The sequence below is a fragment of the Buteo buteo genome, chromosome 16 (genome assembly GCF_964188355.1).
Source record: "Buteo buteo chromosome 16, bButBut1.hap1.1, whole genome shotgun sequence".
Taxonomy (NCBI): Eukaryota; Metazoa; Chordata; class Aves; order Accipitriformes; family Accipitridae; genus Buteo; species Buteo buteo.
This window is the reverse complement of record NC_134186.1, coordinates 10,326,809-10,351,155: the sequence shown is the minus strand read 5'-3', so window position 1 is coordinate 10,351,155 and position 24,347 is coordinate 10,326,809. Positions and strand designations below refer to the sequence as shown.

Genomic DNA, 24,347 nt, shown 5'->3' with positions numbered 1-24,347 from the left:
TTTCTTTGAAAAGTAGCGTTTTGTAGAAAAGCGGCTTTATAAAACGTTTGTTTTGGTGGGAGGAGGAAGGCAAAAGCGAACCTCCTCCTGGAAAGCAAACCGCCACCCTCTTCCCTGGAGACAGAAAAAGGGGCGGGCGTCCCCACGCTCAACTTCTAAATCTACCAAAGAAAGGTTGCTTTCTGAACACGCAGCGAGCCATCTTCTCCGACCTTCCTGGCTGCTTCTGGAGTAATTGCTCCAGAAGGAACGAGGGAAAAAAAAAAAGAAAGAAGCAAGCTCTGAGATCCCAACTCCTGCCCCCCCTCCCCGTCCAGGTGTACCCACGCGTGGGCTACGCTGCGGCGGGACGCTTCGCCCTCGGCTCCTCCCAGGGCCGCGGGTGCGAGCGGCAGCTCCCAGCCCCCTCCCTGGCGGCGGCGGGAGGAGGAGGAGGAGGAGGAGGAGGAGGGAGGGTCGGCTCCAGCGCCTCCCCCCTTCCCCGCCTCCCTCCTCGCCGAGCGCAGCGCCCCGAGCATGGAGCCTGCCTGAGACGCTCCGCGGGCTCCGGCAGCTGCTGCGGCGGCACAACATGGAGGCGGCGGCGGCCCCGCCGCTCCCGCTGCTGCTGCTGCTGCGGCTCCTGGCCGCCTCGGTGCTGCGGTGCGGGCCGGGCTCGGCCGGGGGTAAGCTCGCCGGGGCGTCGCGGGGCCCGGGTCGGCGGGGAGGGGGAGTGCCGCTGTCCCTTTTGTTGTCGGACTTGGGCAAACTTTCCGCCGCGCTCCGCCGGGAGGGCTGCGGGGGCCGCGGCGGCGGGGAGGGGGGCGGGAGCGGGACCCTGCGGGGCGGGGGGGCGCGGGCCGGGCTCCCGCGGGGAGGCCCGGGGGGGAGGACGCGCACATGGACGAGACGGGACGGGGCGGGAGGAGGACGGGAGGCTGGATGCATCTTCCCCCCCCGCCCCCCAAACTACTCCTCCTCGCCCCCCTTTTCTTCAAAAGGGGGGCGCAGGAAGAGGAGGCCTCTCCTCCCTCTTCCCTCCGGACCTGTCCCGCCGCGGCGGTGAAGCCGTTTCCCCCGGGGGTGGCTCAGGTAAACGCGTACAGTTGCAAAAAGAGAGACAAAAGTCGCTTCCCCCCCCGCCCCCCCATCCCCGCGGCCGTCTTTCCGCGATCCCGGGCAGGGATTTCTCTGGGGTTTGGAGAGGCGGGTGTCGGGTGTCGCTTATCCAACTCTTGGCAGGGCTGGGGAGGGGGTGGGGGGAGGGCGAGTGTCCCCCCCGCAGCTCCGTTTAAGGCTGTAGGCGGGCGACAGGGCCGGGGAGGGGGGGGATGGCGCTGCGGCGGGAGGAACCGGCCGGCCCGGCTGGAGGCAAGCGGCGGGCGGGGGTGCGGGGTCCGGCCCGGCCCGGCCCGGGGGTCCGGGGTGCGGCCCCGGTGCAGCTCCGCGGGCGCAGCCGGAGCCCGGTCGCCCCGCGCCGGCGGAGCGCTGGGCCTCCCGCTAACCCGCGCTCTGTCCCGGGCACCGAGCCTGCCCTTTGCTTTCCTTCTGCAACACCGTTTTGCAGTGCATGCGCTAATCTTTAAAAGCAGAAATGAGCGGAGGCTCTGCTCTGCCTGCAGCACCCGTGGGGAGGGGGCCGGGGCGCGTCCCCAGCCTTTCTCCCTGCGCGCTGCTTCGGCCCCGACCTTGTATCGCCGAAGATGGGGAGTTGGGGCAGCATGTGCGGGACTTGTGGTTTGTGGCTGCTGCGCCTGGTCTGCCTGAATACCTCAGCCTGATGCTTCAGCAAGCTGAAGCCTACTTGTTGCAATTTCCGAGGTAGTTTAGAAAACTCGGCAGTGTGGCCAAGGCTGTCAGAACATCACCGCAGGGCCTCTTTTGTTAGGCCACCCACCTTTTCAAACCATCTGTAATTATTAGAACTGTCATTTAGAGCAAGAGAACTGACCATTTTCTGCTGGCATCATTGTTCTGTATCTTTAGTTGGAGCTCTGTGTAGGTGTGTCTTATGTATTGATTATTCTATTGGGATTATATGAAAAAGATGCCCTTTGCATCTCAGGATGCACCTTCTCCATACACATTGCCACAATCTTATAAAAATGTTTCAGAAAACCTGAAGTGTGGCTTTTTCCTTTCTGAACACTTACGCTTGTGTAAAGACGTTCACGTTTCTACTTGACTGAATGAAGCTATGGAGCTGTAGGGGGAAAAAAAATCAACTTACAGGAGTTAAATGAAGAGAGAACAGGCTGATAGTGTTGCTTGAGGGTTTCCTTACATTTACTTAACAGACTCTAATAGAAAGTATTTTTTAAAACGGGTAACTTTGCATTTGGAACTCTTAGGAAAATAAGAACTCACACTTGGAGTTTGGTTTTCATTCACTTCATTTTAGGGACAGTGATTCTTTTAATATAGTGTATGTTCTGTATCAATAGTCACCTTCCTTAACATGCATGGAAAAACTCTTCTACAAAGGTACCATTTTTCAGTAATTAGCTAAAGAGTCTTGGTTATAAATCTTAATGACGTTGCTTTTGTTCTGCCTACTTAGTAGGAAGGTATGTGATTCTTTTGTTAGGTTGATCTGGACAGTACTTTTAAGGACAGCTTATCTGTCCTTTTAGCAGGAGCATGGATGCACTATGAGAGGCTCTCCATGTTTTTAGTTCCATTCCTGAGAACCCCCACTCTGTAAGCAAACACCTGACTTTAAGGGACTTTTACCTCTTAAAAGTATTCTGATATGCTTATCTTACAAATATGTAAATACATCTCTGCAAGATGGGGAATGTGCTGGAACTTCTGCAGTGTTAAAGCTTCTGTGAAGTTTGGCATGTTATAATAGATCCTGAATACTTTGACTGTGAAATAATTTTGCTGTGGAGCTAAGTCCTTGCTCTATATGTGGTAGTGTCAGGGGTGGTTTTATTTATGTGGCTTGAAATAATGATAAACCTGTTTCAGATGTGGGTCATACTTGAGACTCCTTTCACTGAGGTAAGACAAGATGATCGTTGCATTTTGGGCTTCCTTGAAAGGAGGAATCTCTTGCTTGTGTAAAGTATTCGGGAACAAGATGGTTATGACAATGGCATGTTTTTGTCTGCAGATATTGTAAGTTCTGAATGTTTAATACTACACAGCAGGTGTTTTATGTGGGGCTCTTAAAGCCTGGAAGTAGCTGAGATAATTCTTGTTGAAGTTCTTGTTTAAGAATGTCTTGGTTTCAGCTGGGATAGAGTTAACTGTCTTCCTAGTAGCTGGTACAGTGCTATGGTTTGAGTTCAGTATGTGAAGAATGTTGATAACACTGATGTTTTCAGTTGTTGCTCAGTAGTGTTTAGACTATAGTCAAGGATTTTTCAGCTTCTCATGCCCAGCCAGGGCACCTGACCCAAACTGGCCAACAGTGTATTCCATACCATGTGACGTCCCATCTAGTTTAGGAACTGGGAGGGGGGGGGCAGGGATTCGCCGCTCGGGGACTGGCTGGGTGTCGGTCTGCAGGTGGTGAGCAATTGCACTATGCATCATTTGTACATTTCAATCCTTTTATTACTACTGTTGTCATTTTATTAGTATTATCATTATTAGTTTCTTCTTTTCTGTTCTATTAAACCGTTCTTATCTCAACCCAGGAGTTTTACTTCTTTTCCCGATTCTCTCCCCCATCCCACTGGGTGGGGGGGGAGTGAGTGAGCGGCTGCGTGGTGCTTAGTTGATGGCTGGGGTTAAACCACGACATTATCTCAAACAAGAATTATTTTTACTTAAACTCATAAAAGCTTGGTTAGCTCTTGGTTGTCGTGTACTAGAACATTTCCCAAAATTGTGAGACTGTGTCTTGGTTTTCTTTAATAGAAGGACTATTTGCCTGATATAAGAAACACAAGATACAGAAAGGTGAACAGAGAAGTGTGACAGAATTGTTTCAGAAGTTTGAAACTAGGGATGCAGCGTGTAATAAAAAATGCATTTGAGCACAACCCTAAAATGACATTTAATTAATACTGTTTTTCCTGAGATAACTGAAAGCTAATGCTACCTATCACTATGTTTAAATGTAGAACATAGTAGGAAAGAACACTTGCTAATTTTATGATGGGGAAATGTGCTATCTAGGAGTCCTCAACTGCATTTCAGTGCCATTTCAGTCAGTCTGTCATTGATTTAGGGGGCTATTTTCCTACTAACTACTACTAGCATGATGTGAGGGTCTGTCACAAATGATGGTCATAAATCCTCTTGAAATAGTGAGGAAATACTGAAACTCCAGACTTACTCTGAAGCTTAAGTTGGTACTTTCAAAGCACTGAATCTTTTCTCTCCAGACAGAGGATAATGGCTTTAACTGTCTTTTAGGTATAGTGCGTGAATTAATTTGTTACTATTTCATTTTAGATTAAATTAATTTAATTTTAAAATCATCTTAAAGCATTGAGATGCTTTAAAATTACTCATACTGTAGATGTGTCTGTAATACATAAATCAGCATGATACACAAAGTCAATACTTTAGGAGGGTGTGAATGTATTTTATCAATAGCCCAGTGTAAATTCCACCATTGCCTCTTGCTATTTTGGAATCTTTTTTGATCTCAGCTACTTTAACTTTTATCTTAAGAATTTTTTTTTTTTTACTTGTTGATAATGTAGTCGTTAGTAAAATAGGCCATGTGTTTTGTTCCAACTGTAAATTTTCTCAGTCCTGCATGCTTCTTGAATAACGCAAGCCAAGGTAACTTTTTAGCAAACACAGAGATTGTTTTTGGGAACTTGTTATCCTTTATTGTTAGGGTAAGGTCTGGCAGTGTAACAACAATTAAAGGTTACAAAACCTCTCCTAGAATATAGATGCACGTGACTTATAAAGAGTGTGTAATGTAACTTTGCTTCTAGTTAAAATTTAGCCAACAATGTAGAGTTAAAAGTAGTTGTCTCGCTTTTTGTCAAAGCAGAAATAAAAGAAATTTCATTATTTGTGATGCTCAGAAATAGCTTTATTGACAAGGTTTAGTTCCATGTTAGATCAGTATTTTTTGTGAACATACTGTATTGTATGAAAGCAACCTGCCATCCTGAGGTTGAGAACAATAACTAGGCTTAAATCCCTTGTTTAGAAAGAAGCTATTGTGGGTAACTTTATTTCTCTTCATTCTAAGAAATGTTCTTAATTTTTCCTTACATCTTTAACCAAAGAGCTATTAAACATTCAAAATGTCTGGCTTTTGTAAGTTCAGAATTTCTCACAGGAGTTGATACGGCTGAAAAAACCACAGCACTGAGAACACTTGAAGGAAATAGTTGTTACTTGCTGCTCAAGACCTTTCTGAAGAACTCATATAGATATCTACCTGAGTCTTGAGGGAAGAACAACGGTAGAATAAGTATCACCACAGTTTACAGCACAGGCCAGCAGCGATGCAATTCTACTATGCACAATGGAGTCAGCATTTTGTTTAGAGATTATGAGACACGTGGATTATTTTCCTTTTTTGCTATATTGCTTTCCAACAGAACTTGTCCTACAACACTGCAAGTTCACTTAGGGAAGGAGCAAATAATTATAATATTGGCTGGGGACACTGGCTGGCCAAAGCCACGTGCTGTTTGGACACTTGGGACTTTCTGAAGAAGTCAAAGGTGTGCCATCTCCTGACAGCCCACAGCTAGGACTTCTGAACTGGGAAAAATACTTCTGGAGACTCCTAGCCCCGTTCAGTTAGGCCAGGGAAAGTCTCACGATAGAGTCAAAGAATATTTTGAGCAGTTCTTGAGATATTGGGTGATTAAACAGTTGTGATGAGAGGAAGAGAGAAAATGGGAAGTATGTCCCACAAAGTATTGTTCGCTATGGCTGTTTGTTAGAAGTTTGTGGGCCAACAATCCTTTCTATTCCTTCTCTCAGGAAAATCAGGATGTGGAGCTCACCAACGTTTCATCTTTGTGGTTTCTGTTTACTAAAGATTTAAAATATCTGTTAAGCCACAAAATTCTACTGAGAAGCTACAAAGAATGGATGATGGGTTGGTAAGGGTGGTGAGGGTCCATGTAATAAACAGGATTTTTAATTTAGCTGTTGTTTCCTTTACTCTTGCTTGACTCACACTTAGCCTGCCAGCATAGGCAGATGTAAGGTGTCATTTTGTATTGATGTTAAATCCATGGGTGACTTTGGCAAAGATGCCAGTAAATTGACACATGCTTGACTTAAATTAGTTTGTTTGCTCTGGATGATAAAAGGGTTAAAGCAACTGAAACAGCTTTTAAACCAGTAAATACTTTATGTGAGTGTGTTGTGTTAGATTAGCTTAATGGGGACAGTCTGCTGGGAGAAGGAATTTCTCAACTGTGAATCAGCTACAGAATTGTCTTCATTTCACAGTATGAGGGTTTACTGCTATTGCAATAAACAGCACTGACAGCAGATGCAATAGTAAGTTCCTGGTGCGATTGTCATGGTCTGAGAACCTCAAATGTTGGCATATGTATTTAAAAATGTCCCTGCTTAGTAATATAATAATTGTTGAATATTGTTTGGCACTTTGGCTTTCTGAAGTGCTGTGCGAGTATTAGCTAATTCTGAATATTCTGCTAACATAGCATCTATTATTTATCTTGTATACATATGGCAATTGAGCTTCCCCAGTTTGAGTTGACTGCCTTTAAACAGTAATAAAAGTTGTCTTTGTGGCAGGCAGAATTAAGGTTTCTGAACTCTGATTGTCCTGTTGAGACTACAGAGGTAAAACAGGTAATTGTTCAATAAAGCTATGAAGTGTGCTGTTCCTGAGCTGTGGTGAAAAATGATGCAACTGGAGAAATGAAGTTGCAAGTGTGTTGGGTTCTAAGTCTCCCCTCTACTATGAAAAGCAGAAAGATGGAAGTTATATTTCTGGCTTTGGTGTGGTTACACAAAGGGCTTGATTTTCAGTTTTTCCTCATGGATTCTTGTTAAAGGGCAACGTGGTGTCCTGTAAAAGTGCAGTGGTCTTAATTTGGGGTTCTGTCCTTCTTGCAGGACCCCTGTTGGCTTGAGTTTTGTCTGAGAGGGAGATAAATGGTTGAGTTCCTTACCTTGGCATCTCTTCATTTGGCTCGGGATTTGACAACATATTGTGATTCTAGAGGTTCTCTGTTGCCCTTTCTTTAGGTTGCCTTGAGTGTATATTGACTTTAATTTTACCATGTTGTTGCATTAAATGTGATCCATTAAACATTTTTTAATACTTCTTTTTGGAAGTGGCTTGTTACACATGCTAGTAAAGGTGATAAATTAGCCCTGGGGACTCTTGATCCTCAGCCTGCAAGAATTAGATTGGAGGTAGGAGGTGGCAGTCAGTGAAGACAGAAGCTTGACCTCTTCTTTCTGTGGTGTTTAATTAAGAGTCAAAAAAAGCCAGAGAGTGTGAGCAAGTGTTGTCTGCTTCGTGTTTCAAAACCTCTTGGTGGATGAGGAGGACCTGTGGATTGAGTGGACCTGCTCAGTGAATTTCTTGGCTTTTGGGTTTGGGAATCAAATAGTATTACTACAATGTGATTTTGTAGATGTTCTTTTTCTTTTCTGCTGTTCAGTGCTGGTTTTAATTAAATCAAAAGGAAAAAGAGTGGAGGATCTGAGAAAACGTGATGAAAGTGTACAGTGCTGCTACAATCTATGGGTTATTGATATGTCATTTGAGAACTTTCATGGAACACTGTAGGTAGTTATGGTTTAAGCCATATACTCCAGGTTTTGAATTAGGCACAGATTATGCCTAACAGCAGTAATGCACTTAAATACTTGTTGATAACTTAAGCATACCTTCTGTGGAAATTTCAGTTTCACTTGGATTCCAGATCCATGGATGGTTTGTCCAGTCCTTGTACTTTTTTTTTTCCATTCACTTTGCATGAGCACGTTCTTTTCTGTTCTTCCAAATTAAAACTGTCCTAGCTGGACTTTAGAAGGAAAAAAAAAAACAACCAAAAAAAGTGTTTAGAAGACCAGAAATATAATTAAATCTTTTTTTTTTTTTTTAATGCAAAACTTCATACTATGTAGTGTGTATATAGTATGGCTGTCAAGAAGGTGAAGTTGCTTCTTTTTATACCTTTATAAATTGAGAGGACGACATACCCCTAAGCCTACCCAGTGTAATTGTCTTTATATGAATTAAAAAAACAGCACAGAATGCCTAAGTGGCAATATATCTTGTGGATCAATCAAAACAAAATGCTTTTGTAAGACTTAATGTTGCTTCAAATTAGCCAGCTTGTAGGACGTCCTGACCTACAGCTGCTCTTTGTTATGCCATGCTTCTGCCATTCTCTTTTCTCTAGATAATTCTTAAATAAAGATTTGCATTTGGCCTTGCTATAAGAGATGAAATGCTTTTTTCAGTGAACTCTCTATGTCAGTGGTGGTCAAAAGTACCCCGTTTTCATATTGTAGGTGCTCCTGAGTAAAGAGCTGGGTTGTGCATGGTGTAGGAAAGTGTTTTGCAGGTTTCCCACCATGACACATCTCTAGGAGCTTTCTGGATTAGCTGGCGTGGGCCACCTGAAGCTTTATTTCTTTGTGGTGTGGATTTTTTTTTCTTGTTTCTCAGATTTCCTAAATAACATACTCTATGTCTGGCTCTTCAGGTGAGACTGAAGGGTACCTTCTGTGACATTGAGTTTGTGGTCTGCCAGCTACTTTGTTGTTACCAGGTTTTGCTCTTTCTCCCACCTTGTGGGGTGCTTGGGCACTTTGTCATGTCCTTTTCTGACAGCCAGCCCATCATTTCTAGGTTGCTACATAAGCTGTGCCGTGTTCCTATTTCACCAGACTTTGTCTGAAGAGGCTGTTGAGGGTTGAAATCTCAGTGCATCAAATATTAGAAAGTCTTCTAAGCTGATAGATATCTCTAGTTTTAGTTTTAGAAGTGGTGCATACTTGATATTTGAGGTGATGTGAAGGACCTTATTTTGTCTTTATTATTATTATTGTTCAAGGATTATTTCCAAATAATTGGTAAAGGACAGTTTCTACAAGTTTTTGTGCAGATGGAAAAATAAGTTTTTGGAGTCAAAGAGTGATTGCTTTGAAAGGACAATCCCAAAACTGTAGCATTTGGAGTAACCTAGGAAATGTTGCTGCTGTATATCTGTCTGCAAATACTGTTTTTAGTTCAATCACTTAGACCAGTGTCTTGGTGATGCCACAAAAAATATATTGTGAAATAGAAGTATATTTGCATCTGTTTTACATTTTATTGTGGAGGAAGAGAAAAAGCAAGAGTTTAGCTCTTGGATAACAAGCTGTCTCTGCTGATGACAGTGAATAATTCAAGGAGGAGAAGGAATGAAAGGTTATGAGATTTATTCTCTGATGTGTAACTACAGGGGTATCTGTATAGCATACTTAGTGTTCCTTCTTAGCACTTGTAGCTTAATACAAAAGTCAGAATGCTGTTTCTTGAACTTCTCAAAGCAGCAGAATTTAAAAAACAAAAACCTAATCCTTTGTTTTATAGAAGGTGTGCCCTTTGACCACTGAATCATAAATTACCCAGTGTTAGATATATATCGATCATTACTTATGTTGTGCATATAGTTTAAAGGAGCTTTGGAGGGTTTAATGTACATAACTAGTTATTTCAAATATACTGTGGCTTACTTATGAATTCTGTCCCGTTTAAGGACAGTCACTCATGGCCACCAAGTTTCCCATTTTCTCTGTCACATTTTGTTTTCGTTTGTCATTGAAAATTTTCTAGTTCTAGAACAACTGAGAAGCTCAGAATAGAGTTGCCTGCCCTATAGGGATGAATTTTGACATTAAATAGGTTTTGTTCAGATTTTTCTCTGATTGCATTTCCTTCTTGAGAGTTGGCAGCTTGAAGTATGATGTGTTTAAACATTTATTTTTTTTCTTTCCAAGGGGAAAATGTTTTAGCCTCAGAAATCTTTATTGGTGACTTACCTAGATGTGTCTTTCACAGATGATATGAAAGCAAATTAAACAGCTGTGTTAGCATTTTCCACTTAGAAGGTCTGCCCAGCTGTGGATGATTTAAAAAAAAATAAATGGTTATACGTATACCTTATCTGCATTGTTAGTAGCTGAGTAAAAGAAATCTGTAGTTATGGAGAATTTTTCTCTGACTGGGTTTTAACACCATGTTTTCTACTGTCTGGATAAAGTTGACTGTTACCAATATTCTAAAACTCCAGTTTGCAGGTGTTGAAGTGCTAGAAACAGTGTAGAGTTAGAAAGAGTTTACACATCTGGACTTATTTAGGCAAGCTGCATAGTGAGAGTTAGGTAGGCTGTGGCTAGTGCAGGCAAAACTGTAATGAAGCCTCAATAAATTGGATTTGAATCATCTGTCCCTTTTACCTACCCCCAAAACCTGTATGAACCTGGATTTTCATCTCATCTAATCTTTCTTCAACACCCACCCTGCCTGGAACTCAAAACTTAGTTTCTGTGGACATTGTAGTTAATGGTAAAATTGGGAGAAATTGCATACACACCAGCAAAAATCTAAGCAAGCATTGGATGATACTTGCAGTAAATAAACCATTATCTGCAGGTGTTCTGTAAGAGCTGCAGACGAATAAGTGAAGTGAGTGCTGTAGCTTGCATCCAAAACTAATCCATACCATTTGAACTTCGAATGGCGTGCTTGACACTTAGTAAGTCTGCTGATAGATCTTATTTGCCTAATAAACTTTGACAAGTTCTACAGATGGTTATTATTTTCAGAAGAATTGCTGTCTGTTCACGGCCAGTTTGTGGCCAAAAATGTGATATAGGTTGTGATTAATCTTCTCTCTGAAATGTTTTCATGGCTGTGGTCATTCCACTCACTGTTACCATCGCATCTGACTGCAACTGAAAAATGAAATGCTCAGCTAGGAAGATTTTCAATTTAATTTTAAAGGGCAGAGAGTTGGCCATGGAGTTATCCTGGCTACTTTTGAACTTGCCTTCCTCTATCAAAGCAACAGAAAACGTGTTTGTCAGGATTGGGGGGTGGTAATCCTTCTACTTGAAGGAATCCTGGATGGTTGGGACAAAAATCCCTGTGTTAGATGCCTGTTAGTGCTGAAGTCATTCTGCTGTTTGCAAATTTCAGTGTTTTAAAGAGCCTTCAAGACATTTATGGAAAGTGAAACCATTTTGCGTGAGCCAGAGAACTGGAAAATACTTGGATTTTACTTAGTGACTTGTAGTTACTCGGAGTTTAAATGTGTTACCAGACCACTCAGTTCCCTGGAGCAGAGGCAGATTTGCTTGTAGTTCGCAGAAGTGCTGCTCTAGGCAGAAGTAATCTCTTACAAGGTCCTGGCTAGTTCATGCTGATGTATGTACATGTGGAAGGGTTTAAGATATTTTTTTTTTTCTTGTTTGGGGGGTGGTATTCCACGTATGTGTGAGTGCATATATAATATGTATGCATGTTCTTATGTGCTTAAATACTTGGTTAACTAGTTTCTCCTGCTCTGTTTTTTTCCTTTCATTCTAATGGTTGTATTATTGAATAACCTTCTGTTTCTGAAAAAAACCCCCTGCTTTTTATGTAGACTTCAACTCCTGATGTTAGATCTTGATACATAATTTTATGGAGGAAAGTTTCACAGTCACTAGGTATGGGACTGGAATTCAGTATACCTGGATTTGGTGTTGTTACTGAAGCATGCTCTTCAGTCTGTGAAGTCCCAACTTTGCACCTGAGAAAAGGTGACAGTGATACATAAATGGTCTCCCTGAATGCATCTTGCAGTGTTTTACACAAGGGGCATCTCAGAGTAATCTTTTCCTATACACATGCTTTTAAATAACCTTCTAGTAATAAATCTGCTTTGACTCCATTGTATTACTCTCTCAATGATTGGTGTTTCATTAGAGAGAAACAAAGCTACAAACTAACAGAATGGTAGGTAAAGTATCCCTGGAAAGGTAGGGTGACGTGCATTCTATTAATCAAAATTGTATGCCTGATCAATTTTGAGCATCTAAGTCTTTGCTCTTGGATAACCACTTTCCATACCTTTTGCAGTCCTTATTTTACAATTTCTGCGTGTCGGATCCTTTTCCTGTATTGGTACTATTTCTTAGCGTGAAAGTTCTTCTAGGCAGGGATCTTGTGTATTGTTTTTTCTTTTACCTGCTTGCTTTGTGTTGTGTTTGGCCCCTCCCCGCCCCTGGCCACTGTCTGAAGAACCAAGATTGCTAAAGGCTGGAATGTCTGTAGGTGGGTAATTAAAAACAGTGGTCAAGAGAGCTCTTGGAAACTTGTTGGGTTACTTCTGTAAGTAGGATGATGAGGCAGCATCATTGAATGGAAGGAAAAAAAGCCCAACCCAAAACAAAACAACCAACCCCAAACCACCCTCCTTTTTCTGGCAGTTTGAAGAGGCTGCCTGCTCCCCTTAGCGTGTGGCTCCACTAACATTGTCTGCCCATGACAGAATTGATAAAACTGGAGAAGCTGCAACTTAGCCTCTGTTTGAGGATTGCTGCTTAGCATTCAGCCTAGTGCACAATGGAGAGAAGATGAGCAGGTAGAAGTACTTTATGCTTGTGACCTGTGTTCCATATTGTCTCTCAACTTGCATGGTCCAAATTAAGGTTTTCATCGTTATCTGCAAAAGATTTAAGTGATCTAGGATTCATTTACTTTCGGGATTACCACCTTCACTCATCCAGCCCTTCTTCATCCTGCTACAGTAATTACAGCTCATGGAAAATAACTCGGGTTGCTGATCCCCAGGGTGTGGAACTCCTGGCATCTGGAGGTAGAGCACATCTGGCGCTGGTCCTCAGAGGCAGAATTCAGCCAGCCCAAAGCTTATTGCATGTGGGGAGTGATGCAAGTGACTTGTTTTCTCTGAACAATGGCTATGGGATCTTTGTAAGCATTGGCCTCTCGCCTGGTTATTCTGAGTTGGTTTTTTGTGTTGGTTTATTTTTTTTTTTTTCCTGAGGAAGTCTGTGTGCAATGAGGGAGGATGTGGAGTACTGTGAGTTCTTGATACAGCTGTCTCAGTCCTCCATGTTTTACTTGCTCCTTGACACTGGTGGGCTTACATATGCAAAATGCATGTGTAAAAGCCACTGTGCCCATCCAGAAGGCACTTGGTAGATACAGGTAAAGATTCTGGCATGATTTTTTTGTGCTTTTCTGATTCCTAGGATTCTGTGGAGTTAATGTTGCAGGGACACAGAAGAAATTTTTCTTTTTAAAGGAGATGTATTGCAGTGCCCAACTTTGAGGAATGTTCTTGGGACCTGTTAGTATCCTTCCTTGTACAGATTATAAGGTTTTTGTAGGGTAACAAAACTTGCTTTGTTTCAGATAGAATATGAATTCAAAAGCTAACAGCTATTCCACAATTAATTCCCCAAGGGTGCTTGTATTTTGGAATGGTTTCCCCACAAAGATCTGTTCTGGAATACTTTATTACAGCCCTTTCTGAGTCTTAGCCTTTGAGCTCATTTCATACTGTAGGGATTGGGACTGTGTAACAGGCTCACGTTACTGAATCTGAGCATCTGCGGGTAACATCGTGATATAAACTGATTCATTATTGTGGTTGTTTATAACATCACACCTGTCCCTATGCTTGTTGACAGCCTGTTAGGACCTTCTTGTCCACAAATGCTAGTTTCTGAGAGAGGATGCCTTCTTTTAGGTATTCCTTCTCTTAACATATTGCCAGGAGCCTATGAGGACATTTCAGGGCATGAGGCAAGAGCGTCTTCCAGACACGTTTTTGGCCCTTGGTTGGCACTGAGCCTGCGAAAGGTGGGAGGACTTGTTTGAATGGACGACAGCAAAAGTCATGATTTGCTTGGGAGCTCACGCTGCAGGACAGGTACACTCAAACCAGTGTACTAGTATGGGATAGGAATTTGTTCTTTTACTTGTGAATTCTGCTGTTCTTTTTTAATCACTGCTAAATTCTCCAGCTCTTTAGTTCCCTGGCCATTAATTGGGAGGAAGCTGCTTTACACATTCTTTTTTATGCTCACTTTGAGACTCTAGCAGCAGGGGTTTTTTGTTGATTATTTTTTTTTTATTTTTTAATAAATAAAATCTTGGTCTGTGTTGGAAACTAAATGACTTCAGGTCTGTCTTCCCTGCCGTGTGACTGTCATTGCTGTTGCAAACCACTGTGTTGACAGGAACTCATCATTGGTTCAGTAAAGCTTCATAGCAATTGAGAGACTATGTACCAGTGCTAATGAAAAGCCTTTGCGTTTTTTCTGGAGGCTTGGGCATCAACAGGCATGTGGAGATGTTGCAGGGATAAAAATATAACTTGTCAGCTGCTGTGCTCTGAATTACAGCTGCATGCAACGCTTTCTCCTGTATAATGTGTTCACCACTTTATTGTGAGGCAGAAGGAATATACTGAATTCTACAAAAACATCCCTGTTTTCTCCAGGAACTAGAGTTTTGATAACTTTTTTTTTAAACTGATGTGTTTGTAGGCAAGAATAGAGCAGTCAAGCACGGTGGGAGATGGGTAAGCATCATGCACACACACTTAGGACTGCAAAAAGAAACTTTAGCACCAGTTTGTTATTATAAAGTCTGAACTAATGTTGGCTGTTTATAAAAAGGAATGGACTTTGCAGGGTTATTTTCCTATTTAAACAGCAGCAGGACACTGGAAACAGATTACTGTATTTGAGTAAGTTGTGTTTGCTTAGTGCTTGGCAACATTTCTTTCAATGAAAGTTTAACTTTTAAGCTATCCATGTTCAATTTCAAAACTTTGGCCTTCATCAGGAATGTAAGATGGGAAAGAAAAAAAAGTGGGTTGTTTTTTGTTTTTGTTTTGGTTTTTTTTTGTGTGGTTTTTTTGAGTTATTGATGTGTAAGGTGTCAGTTGTCACATCATGTGACATCGTGTATGTGGCCAGAAGTGAGTGTGGTTTATTATGTTTATTTAGAAAGGCTTTGAAACATGGAATGGTAATTTATTCAAAGTCCTGTCATATATATTGCTTATTCCTAAGAGGATAATTTTTTTGGAGATGATCCCAAAACACTAACAAGTAGATCAGTCTACAGCAGATAGCATTCTGTGCCTGTCTTTCCTCCACGTTTGGCTGAGCATGTGCCCAATGTACAATCAGACTCTTTTCACTGGATACTACAGATCTTCCAACTTCTACTCCACCTGTTGCGCTGGCTTCAGCGATGCATCGGCAAAGCAGTAATGACTTCAGAATTCTTCCCAGTGTCTGAAATGGCATGAAACTTTCTAGTTCTGACAGCTGTACATTCATGTTAAAAAACAAGAATTCCTGCAACTTGTCTATTAGCAACCTCAAAGCACATCTTTTTTATACAGTTGTAAAATTGGCACTAATAAAAAAGTCTTTATTTGACTAGTACACAAAAGTTTACGTGCAAACCCCAAATAGCCCCAAATTTGGTTTATCTGCAGCTTACTGTTTAGATTTTAATTAATTTTTTTTCTTCCCTGGAGGCTGATTTGATACTTAAATTTAACTCAAAAGTGGTTCTCTTGTTGCTTCCTAAATCCTGGAGAAGTTGTTTTTGTTGTTGTTGTTGGTTTTTTTGGTTGTTTTTGTTTTGTTTTGTTTTAGTTTTTTTTAAACAATTTAAACAACATTTAGGCACAGGTCACTGTAAATGAGGTTGCAACAGTGTCATGCCACTCAGTAGATGTATTAATTTTAAATGTTCTAGAGTCTACTGGGAACCTTTTCATAACTAACGATGTTGCTTTAAGCCTGAACAAAAAGGAATTCGTTTGCAACACTTGGCGCAGGTTAGGAATAGAGTGTGTTTCAAAGGGAGTATTTTGTCCAGTGGTTTTAGTTTAAGCAGCATCCAGCTTCCATAGCATGCCCCATTCAGTGACAGCAAAAAATGTGTGGCCATGTAGTAAACTAGATTAGAGGACTGGGCTGAAAGTAACCTCCTGAGTTACTTTTGTTTTGTGGGATGTCTTTTCCTTGCTCAGGTTTTTTTTTGGTTTTTTTTTGTTTTTTTTTTTTTCTCTTTTCCCTCCTTCTTTCCCTCCTCTCTCATCAAACGTGTTTATTAATAAACACCTGCATAAGAGAGGAGAAAAAGAGAGGCTGTGCTTTATGATATAGGGTAAAAAATGATTTAAATAATTTTTTGTCTAGTCTAATAAAACTGTGATAATGCAAGATCAAGGATTTGATGGGTCTAACATGTTCAGCTTTGAAGGAAGGATAATGCCATGTTTCCATGCAATTCAGATGTTATACAGCCTATGATGTTTTGTTCTCTGTGTTCTTTTTTGTTTTGGTGTTTTTTTTAATATAAATAAAATCTAAACTCAGTGTGTTATTTTTGTGAGTCTAATTGTGCTGCACCTCATTAGTGACAAGAATAGCATCTTGGAGAATCTTCTGAGCAACACAGAAATGCAACATGTGTTCGCATTTATAGTGTGATGTGATAGAGGGTAAATTGTATGGATTAACTGTTCTGCAGGAGTAGATAGATGTTTTCTCTTTTGATGTTGTGCTATTCTGTGGTGTCCTTGGACAATTACTGCATGAGATGAAGTTTTTAGTTTGAAAGCTTCAGCCTTTAGAAATATTTGGTGTCATTTGATGTCAAGTCTTGTTACCTTATTAAGTGTGTGTGTATATATATGTATACACACACACACACTTGATATATATATGTATATATAAACATACTTTGCTTTCTAGGGTTTTATAAAGGAAACAACATAATGCTGTAATCAGTAAAGCACATTCCTGAAAGGTTTTAGATGCCCTAACTTCCTCCAAGTAAAACATAAGAAAGTTGATGTTTTTCACATGTTGATAACAGAGGAAATCAAGTGCATCTTCTCGCTTCAGAGCTTCATGGTGCAATTATCGAGAAGAAGTGGTGAATGGATGGATGATAATGGCTTCTAGTTATTGTCTCCTCAGTGACTTTTATAAAATGAGTTGGTGGTTTTGAATATCATTCCTGATGAGTTGATAATGTGTATTGCACAGTGCTGCTCTACATTGCAAGTATTAGTGAAAGCAAAGGAGACGGCAAAACTTGAATTGTCCTCAAAAGTGAATTACTTTCTGTCACCCAAGTGAGGTCTGTTGATAGCAAGGTTGACCCATATTGCGCATGGTAATTAATAGAAGACTGACATGAGCCGGGAGTTCTGGATTTTAGGTCCCCTTTTTAAAGGAGAAAGAAATCTTCATTTTTATTTGCGTTGTCTTTAGTTAATTTCTGCATTAGATAACTCCTTTATTAAGTTCATCCGTTTCCACTCTGTACTACTTTTATTGTAATGTTACAATGCTTTCTGTAAGTAGAACATGAAGGTTGCCCTAACTCTGAGCAAGTATTTAGTTACAGTATGAGGTGCCTAAGTTTAGTACAGAAGTGAAAGGCTTCTGTCAACTGTGCTTCAGGTTAATGCTTGTTTGGTGTGGGTTTGTTTGTCGTTTTTGGGTTTGGATTTTTTTTTTTGGTAAGTTGGTACTTGTTTTTGAGGAGAAAGCTGTTTTTCATAACAAGCAAGTGCTTTTGTGGTCTAGTTTACATCTAGTTTTTAGAGAAGGTAGGTTTTTCATTTCGTTTCACAATATGCTGGTTGTTCAGTTCTCTCTTTCAGACAGTGCTTCAAAGGCTAGGTGGGTGCAGGCACCATGTTCAATTTTCTTGCAATTCACTAATGAAATTTAAGGTATCTTTGTTTTTTAAATTATTCACATAAGGCTTACATTTGCGGCATAATATAATTTTTTTAAGCAAGACTTCCATCTTTAGTATGTAGGGAAAACAGCCCTTCTGCTTTGCATGTAAATATGTGGGTTAAATTGGGTTCATAAGACCCTGTTGTATTTTAAAAGGGTAGATGTCTGCTTCTGTGTTTAGTCATTATTGTTCATACCTGGAGGGAGTTACTGAAATGCATGTGGTCATTTCTTGCATGTATTTCATGTTTATTAACAATCTGCTGCAGAGTCTTGTTTATAAAAAGTTAAAATGCAGTTGTTAATTGCTGGCAGTGTGCTAGTGTCTGGCATGTTGAATGTGCCATGTTTGTCATGTTTCTGGATTGGAAATGTGATTTTAGGCTGTGGGTTGTAGCTTTTTGTATTAACATTTGTATTTTGTGGTGTTTTTAATTAGTAAAAAAATAGGCATATGTGTGATAGGGACGGCAGAATCCACATTTAAACTCCAAACCAGTCTGCAACAACTGGAAATAGAAGAGGTGTAAAAACTGGTTGTAATAAGCTTACTGTGCTTAAAAGGCATTCACCAGAGAGGGGACACGTGGCACTAACACTTAGTCCATCTATGAGTGTGTGAAATGCTAGGCAGTGCATTGCAATGGTGAATGTTTTAAGTGAATTCTGCCTTAGTCAGACTCCCAGTCTGGCTCCTGAAGGATGACAGTATTAATTTCTTTTTCTCAACTATAGCATAGGGTTGGAATAGTTGTTTGGAATATCATTGCATCTGAAATGCCCTGGATGTTTTCCAGACACAAAGGGAGAAGGCTTTCTGCTCTGAAAGTCCCAGGTCATGTCTTCATTGCTGAAACAGGTGCAATTATTACACTGATACTGCAATCTTGAAGTAAAAGTCCTGATAGAGTCAGTGCAACTCCATGCAGCTGATGAAATCTCAGGTGAGGAGTGAAATAATGACACTGGCTTTTTACTTGATGTGAAAGTTTCCTTTTCGCTGCTGGCATTTTTACAGTGCAATAGCTGTCTCAATGTAATAATTACATCTTTCTTTTAGCAATGAAGACACAGCCAAATAGTGCAAATGAAGGGTGGAGGAAAGGGATACAGTGCACAAAACAGGATAATCAGATCAGTGATGGCCACACATTGCTTGAGTTAATTTTGTTTTAGTATAAACAAATGCACTTTGCTCTGCCCTCCATGATACTGCTTCCTTGTGTAATGCTAATAGGCTTGTACCCTTCCTTCTGCAGAAATAAGGGGTAGGTTTTGGGCAAAATTAAATAAATCAAACACCCTGTGAATGCGTTTTGTCGACTGTGTGCTACAAGCAGTTTTAGAATTTATATATTTTAATTTATATGTGGGGAAAAATGTCTGCATTCCTGTTTTTCTGTCTACATTTCCAGCAAGGTGCTGCTTATATTTGTGGCCCTCTGATTTTGGTGATGATCTATGTGTCTTTTGACTCCCAAAAGTTGCAGCTAGGATTTTCTTTGAACTGGCACTGTGGCATTTGTGTCTTTTTTTTTTTTCCCTTTCTTTTTTCTTCTGTATTTGAACCATTTGCACTGTTGCATAGCTGTGGAGTTATTTCTTTTGGCACTTAAATTTGCTGAAAGTAGAGCATAGAGAAGATGGAAAAACATTTAGTCACACTTCTCTAGATGTGTTGTGTATCAGGAGTCCAGCTTCTTACTTGCAGTACACCTTGTCTAGGGTGCCAAAGGGACAGGGGAGTTGGGGTGGGGAGTTGGGGTGGCTGAGATCGTTCCTAAACCATTTGCCATAGTAAAATGTATGCCTTTTTTTACTCTATTAAAATTTGTTTGTAAGGTCTAAAAAGGTTGTAAGTTTACTCTGGAAAGAAACACTGTTTATGGTTCTACTTGGCACGTTGGGTTCTTGGCTATGCCATGGACTGCGTGTCTTGCTCATAGGCAAGACCCTTAATCCTGGTCTTCTGTGGGCTTCCTTTCATTCTCTGCCTTGTGTATCTAGACAGCAAGTTCTTCAGGTAGGACAGTCCTTCACAATGTGTCCATGTTTTGTCTTTCCGGGTGCAAATCTCAATTCTGGCTTCTAGGTGTTACCATAATATGAATGATGACAGTTCACGTTGTGTAAAGTTTGTGCTGTTTCTTTTTTTTTCTCCAGGTAGTTCCTTTGTAGGGAACAGATTGACTTCCTTATGATTTTGGACCTCTTTTATGATGAACTGAAAGCTTTTTAGACTTTCATGTCCTTTCTTGTTTGGGAAAGGCAGATATCTACTGGGTTAAAAGAATAATTAGGCTTGGCTGTTTATACAGGTGGGGAAACCATGGGTAGAAGAAAACTGAAGAATTAAGTCTCAGAGTGAACTGGGAAGAAAAGAATAGTATGTTTTTTTGCTTCTACCTGCTGCTGAAGTTGAGGTGCAGCGTATGTTTCTAGTACCTCTCCTACTTTGTGTTTCAGCCATATGAAAGTATTTGACAATGTTGTGGCAGATTCTCTTGTGTATGCATTGCAGACAGTTAATTTCTTATGCCAGTGGGATGTTATTGAGACTCACATGAAAATTTCAAGAGGTAAATAAGCCTAACTTGAAAAATAAAAGATGACTAATAATTTGCTCTAGCTCTACATGAAAATATTTTGAAGTCTTAAGTTTGTGAGTTTGTGGATGGCTGGGTTTATGCTTAAAGCATATGAGTAAAGCAAACACCTGTGTGTGCCACTGTATTTTTTTATTTTTTTTTAAGCACAAACCCACCTATAAAGTTCCTTCCCCTGAGCTTTGCGTGTACAAGACACAGCAGCACATAGACAGTGCTCTGCAAGTCTGCAACCAGACAATATTCTGGCTACAGCCAAGCTGGACAAAGAAATTGCCATAGTACTTTTTTTTTTAATCAACTTGCCTTTTTTAAACCTGGCACCCTTTTAAACCAAGACCCTTTTGACGAGATCGGCTCGAGGAAAGCAACTATGTGTGCAGTCACGCTGGCAGATTTCAGGGCACCAAAACATCTGTGAGGTAGTAGGAGACTGGGGGATGGGGAGCAACATGCAACTGAGGATGGGCAGGAATGGGGAGGGCAATTAAAAAATTAAAAAATTCAACCAGACTCAGCTTCAGGCAGAACAAAACACATCTGACCCAGCCCAATACAAAGGGCATATTTAAATCAAGATCCCTCCTAACACAGCATAGCTGGAGCTTGATTTGTACAGAGTTTATGATTTGGCCTGGAATATGGTGTTTGTCAGAGGAATATGTACTACACCATGCGCTGCCCTGGGAGCTTGAGGAACCCTTCCAGCTGCTCAGCCTTTTGCAGTTTTACAACCTTCCCTCAGCTCAGAGTGTCACCACTTCTTTAATATTGTTTTTAGTCTCATTTTTGGGACCTTGATAGTATAATATGTAATCAAGAATAACATACATATCACAATTCTGCAAACAGCAGAATTCAACAGACACTAGGGAGAGTGACCGATTAATAACCATGAGATTGTACAGAGCAGTAGGCAGCTGCAAAAACAACAGACCCAAAAATGTTAAACAGTCCTGTGTAACTCATCTTTTAAGGCCCCAAACTTCCACTCTCTCAGATTTTCTTCAGTTTTAAATAATTATCTAGATGCAAAACCTTTTCCAAGAAAAAAAATGAGCCATTCTGGGGCTGAGTTCCAAAACACATTTCCCTTTTTGCACACACAAACTACCAGCCTATAAAAATAGATACAAGGAGACTGATACAGTCTACTTTCTTTTGAATATTACCAACACAGGTCCAAATGTGGTGAGTCTCTTTTATTCTGGAGGTTTGGAAATGACAACTGTTTATTTTGGAAATGTCCTTAAATTCCATATTTTGGAGGGACAAATAGCACAGACGATTATTTTATGTTTCTTCAGCTAGGCTAGCATTTGTACTTTATTGCTCTCTGTTGGGACCCTTTGCACACTTAGATAAAGGAAGGAGCAATTTTGGGCAGTTTATGATCTTCACTAATTTGCAATACAGCAGAATTATGAGTGAGCCACATGCACTTCCAATTTAAAGGGAAAATAATTTCATGGGGAAAACATCACTCAAGCTCTTCTGTCCAACAGTGACATACTACCAAATCTTAGTTTGGTACTAAGAGTCCTTGGGACTCAGTGTTGAAGTAAATGTAGTTACTGGTGGAGACCATAACAAAAATTTTTGGACCCAGTGATGAAAATGTGTCACAGTTGCAGATGATGACTGCCAGGTAAATGATAATAGAATGTGGACTACCCTCTAAAGCAGGAATATCATCAGTTAATGAGCAATATTCACTTACCTACCTTACTCAGATCAGTTTGATCTAACCACGTGCTTTGCAAGTATGTAAACTGCAACACCATTGAAGATAATGCTGGCATTAATTTGCATTAACAGCAGAGTACAGGCATGCCCCAAAGAGCATAGGATCCTACTCTGTTATGTCCATAAAAGTCATACACTGATCACCAAAGACACGTGAAATCAATTTATCAGAACAGCTGTATTCAATGGCATTGTAACACCTCTTTAATTAACACTTCCCTTCAGACCTTGGAAGAGTTGAACCTTGACTCAATTTGTAATATAATATGATCATTTTAACCCCAAAATAAAGCAAGTCAGATTTTTTTTTCCCCCCTGACCCTTGGCTGACTTCTGACAAAAAAAAGAAGAAAAGTTAGTGAAATCCTGAACATGCTCTCTCTTCCAGCAAATCCACTATTTTTGAACAGATGTTTGAGAAGAAGCTAAATTATCAGAAGTGCCATGTCTTTGCCATCACAATACTGAAAACCAATTAGATTTATATAATAATAATAATAAGAGAGAGCAGAAAGTCTTCCTTTGTGTAGTTCTGACAGGACAAAGCTCCAGATAACTTGCAGGACAAATGCTGACCTTAGACAGGCAAAAGGAGCCATAAGAAATGAATTTAGTTTAATCAATGTTCTTGGCTAAAGCAGAATCATCTCCAGCAAGGAGTGATTTACAAAGCTTGGAGCACATTACTGTATTTATTTGCTATGTTAGAGGAGGCGAATTAAGTATTAGCGGCACCATAAATACAAGTACAATATTACGGATTTCATTATCTTATATAATCCATTTCACCTCATCATCTTTTTGCTCTCCTTCCTAACAAGCTCTCACAAAAACAAAATCTTTGGAAGACAGTCAGGAGACTTGCACAGAAATCAGAAGTCCTGTCCACAACTTGGCACTAAAAACTTCTCTCAACTTCGCACCCTCTAAAGCCCAGTATCATGTGGCAGGTTCGCTTTAACAAGGTGGTTTTATCTGGGAAGATTCTTAACTGTTGGAAGAAAACCACATCAGACTGTGGAACCTACGTTTGAGTCTTCCACTTCTGACTTGACTACACTTTAGTTCCAATGAAAAACATTTGCCAGCAGCTGAATCCAGCGCATGCTATTTCTGAGTCATTTTCTGCATTTTAGAAATATGCTACATTTTCAAGGGTACATATTGTACGTTTGGTGGACATAGAAGCAAAATGTCTTTTTCCACCTTTCTTAAGATTTGCGTCTTTCGGAGTTAACATAACATCTGGAACTGGAACTAGAAAGTGGAAACAATTCTGATCAGAAACAAGCATACCTTTGTCAAGCCTGTATTTGTTCAAGTCCTGGAGAAAATTTGCAAGCCAAATTTTCCAGATGATGTAGAACCTCTATTTTATCCATTAAAAGTTTGGAACCATCATCGCTGCATACTCTACTATATTATTGGCCAGACAGCTATCTGCCAAACCAAGGAAGAATAAAATAAACTGCAAAAAAACTCCCAGAGAAGAACCTTGCTCCTGTTGGCATTCAGAATCTAAAAAGAGGACACTGCAGGGTTTTTTTCCATGCATGGATTGACCTGAACTGTTATTCACAACAAGAGTCATGTTTAGATGTTCAAGGAGGTCACCCCTTTGCATTCTTCTAAACCAGTTTATGCAGAAGTAGGACAAATCTTCATTTTTCCTCTGCAGTTTTAAAACTGTACTGAGCATAACATGGGGATGGGGGAAAATCCATGCCTACTGCGTTTAAAGTAACAATAGCAAAATTATTGCTATGTACTCTGCATCACAGAAGGTGAAACATCCAAGTATGGTTTTTCCTGCAACATCCCTCATCCCTATTTTTAAGCACTGCCTTTGCACTTACTCGTTTTGGCAAAGCCCAACGGCAATACCACGTAAGAGACTACTTCAGTGCCATTTCTGCTTATTCTAAAATCAGAAAATACCAGAAATCTCAATGGGCGGGCTGTTTCCAATTTTTGTGGGTACAAGCAGAGTGCCATATTAATTCTCACACAGAAAACCATCATGAGTCAGCTGACAGATAGCTCCATTGTGGTTTGAATATGGTAAACACTGTTATGGAAATGAAACTAGTGTCCTATGGTATTACACAAAATACAAGTTTGTACTTTAAAGAATCCTTAATCAAAATATGAAACCTTCTCACTGATAAGACGATGAAAGTATTCAGTATTACAGAATCGATTCAAAGAGAAGTGATATTTGAACAGGGTGGTCTGGTAGAGTGGAAATCAAATCCTCATTGGCCAAGTTCCTTCCCAGTACCACCACACCATGAGCACCCA

General features: G+C 40.5%; 1 protein-coding gene across 2 annotated transcripts in view; it reads left to right on the top strand.

Moving 5' to 3' along the window:
* The first annotated feature begins 265 nt into the window (after positions 1 to 265).
* Positions 266 to 24,347, top strand: part of LRP5 (LDL receptor related protein 5) — a 180,235-nt gene continuing 156,153 nt past the window's right edge. Inside the window, exon 1 of one of the 2 annotated variants that reach the window (XM_075047792.1) lies at positions 266 to 665. In XM_075047792.1, coding sequence (XP_074903893.1) covers positions 572 to 665 — 94 coding nt within the window. In that variant the 5' untranslated portion in view covers positions 266 to 571. The remainder of the gene's footprint in view (positions 666 to 24,347) is intronic. The other variant, XM_075047793.1, reaches the window with a different exon arrangement.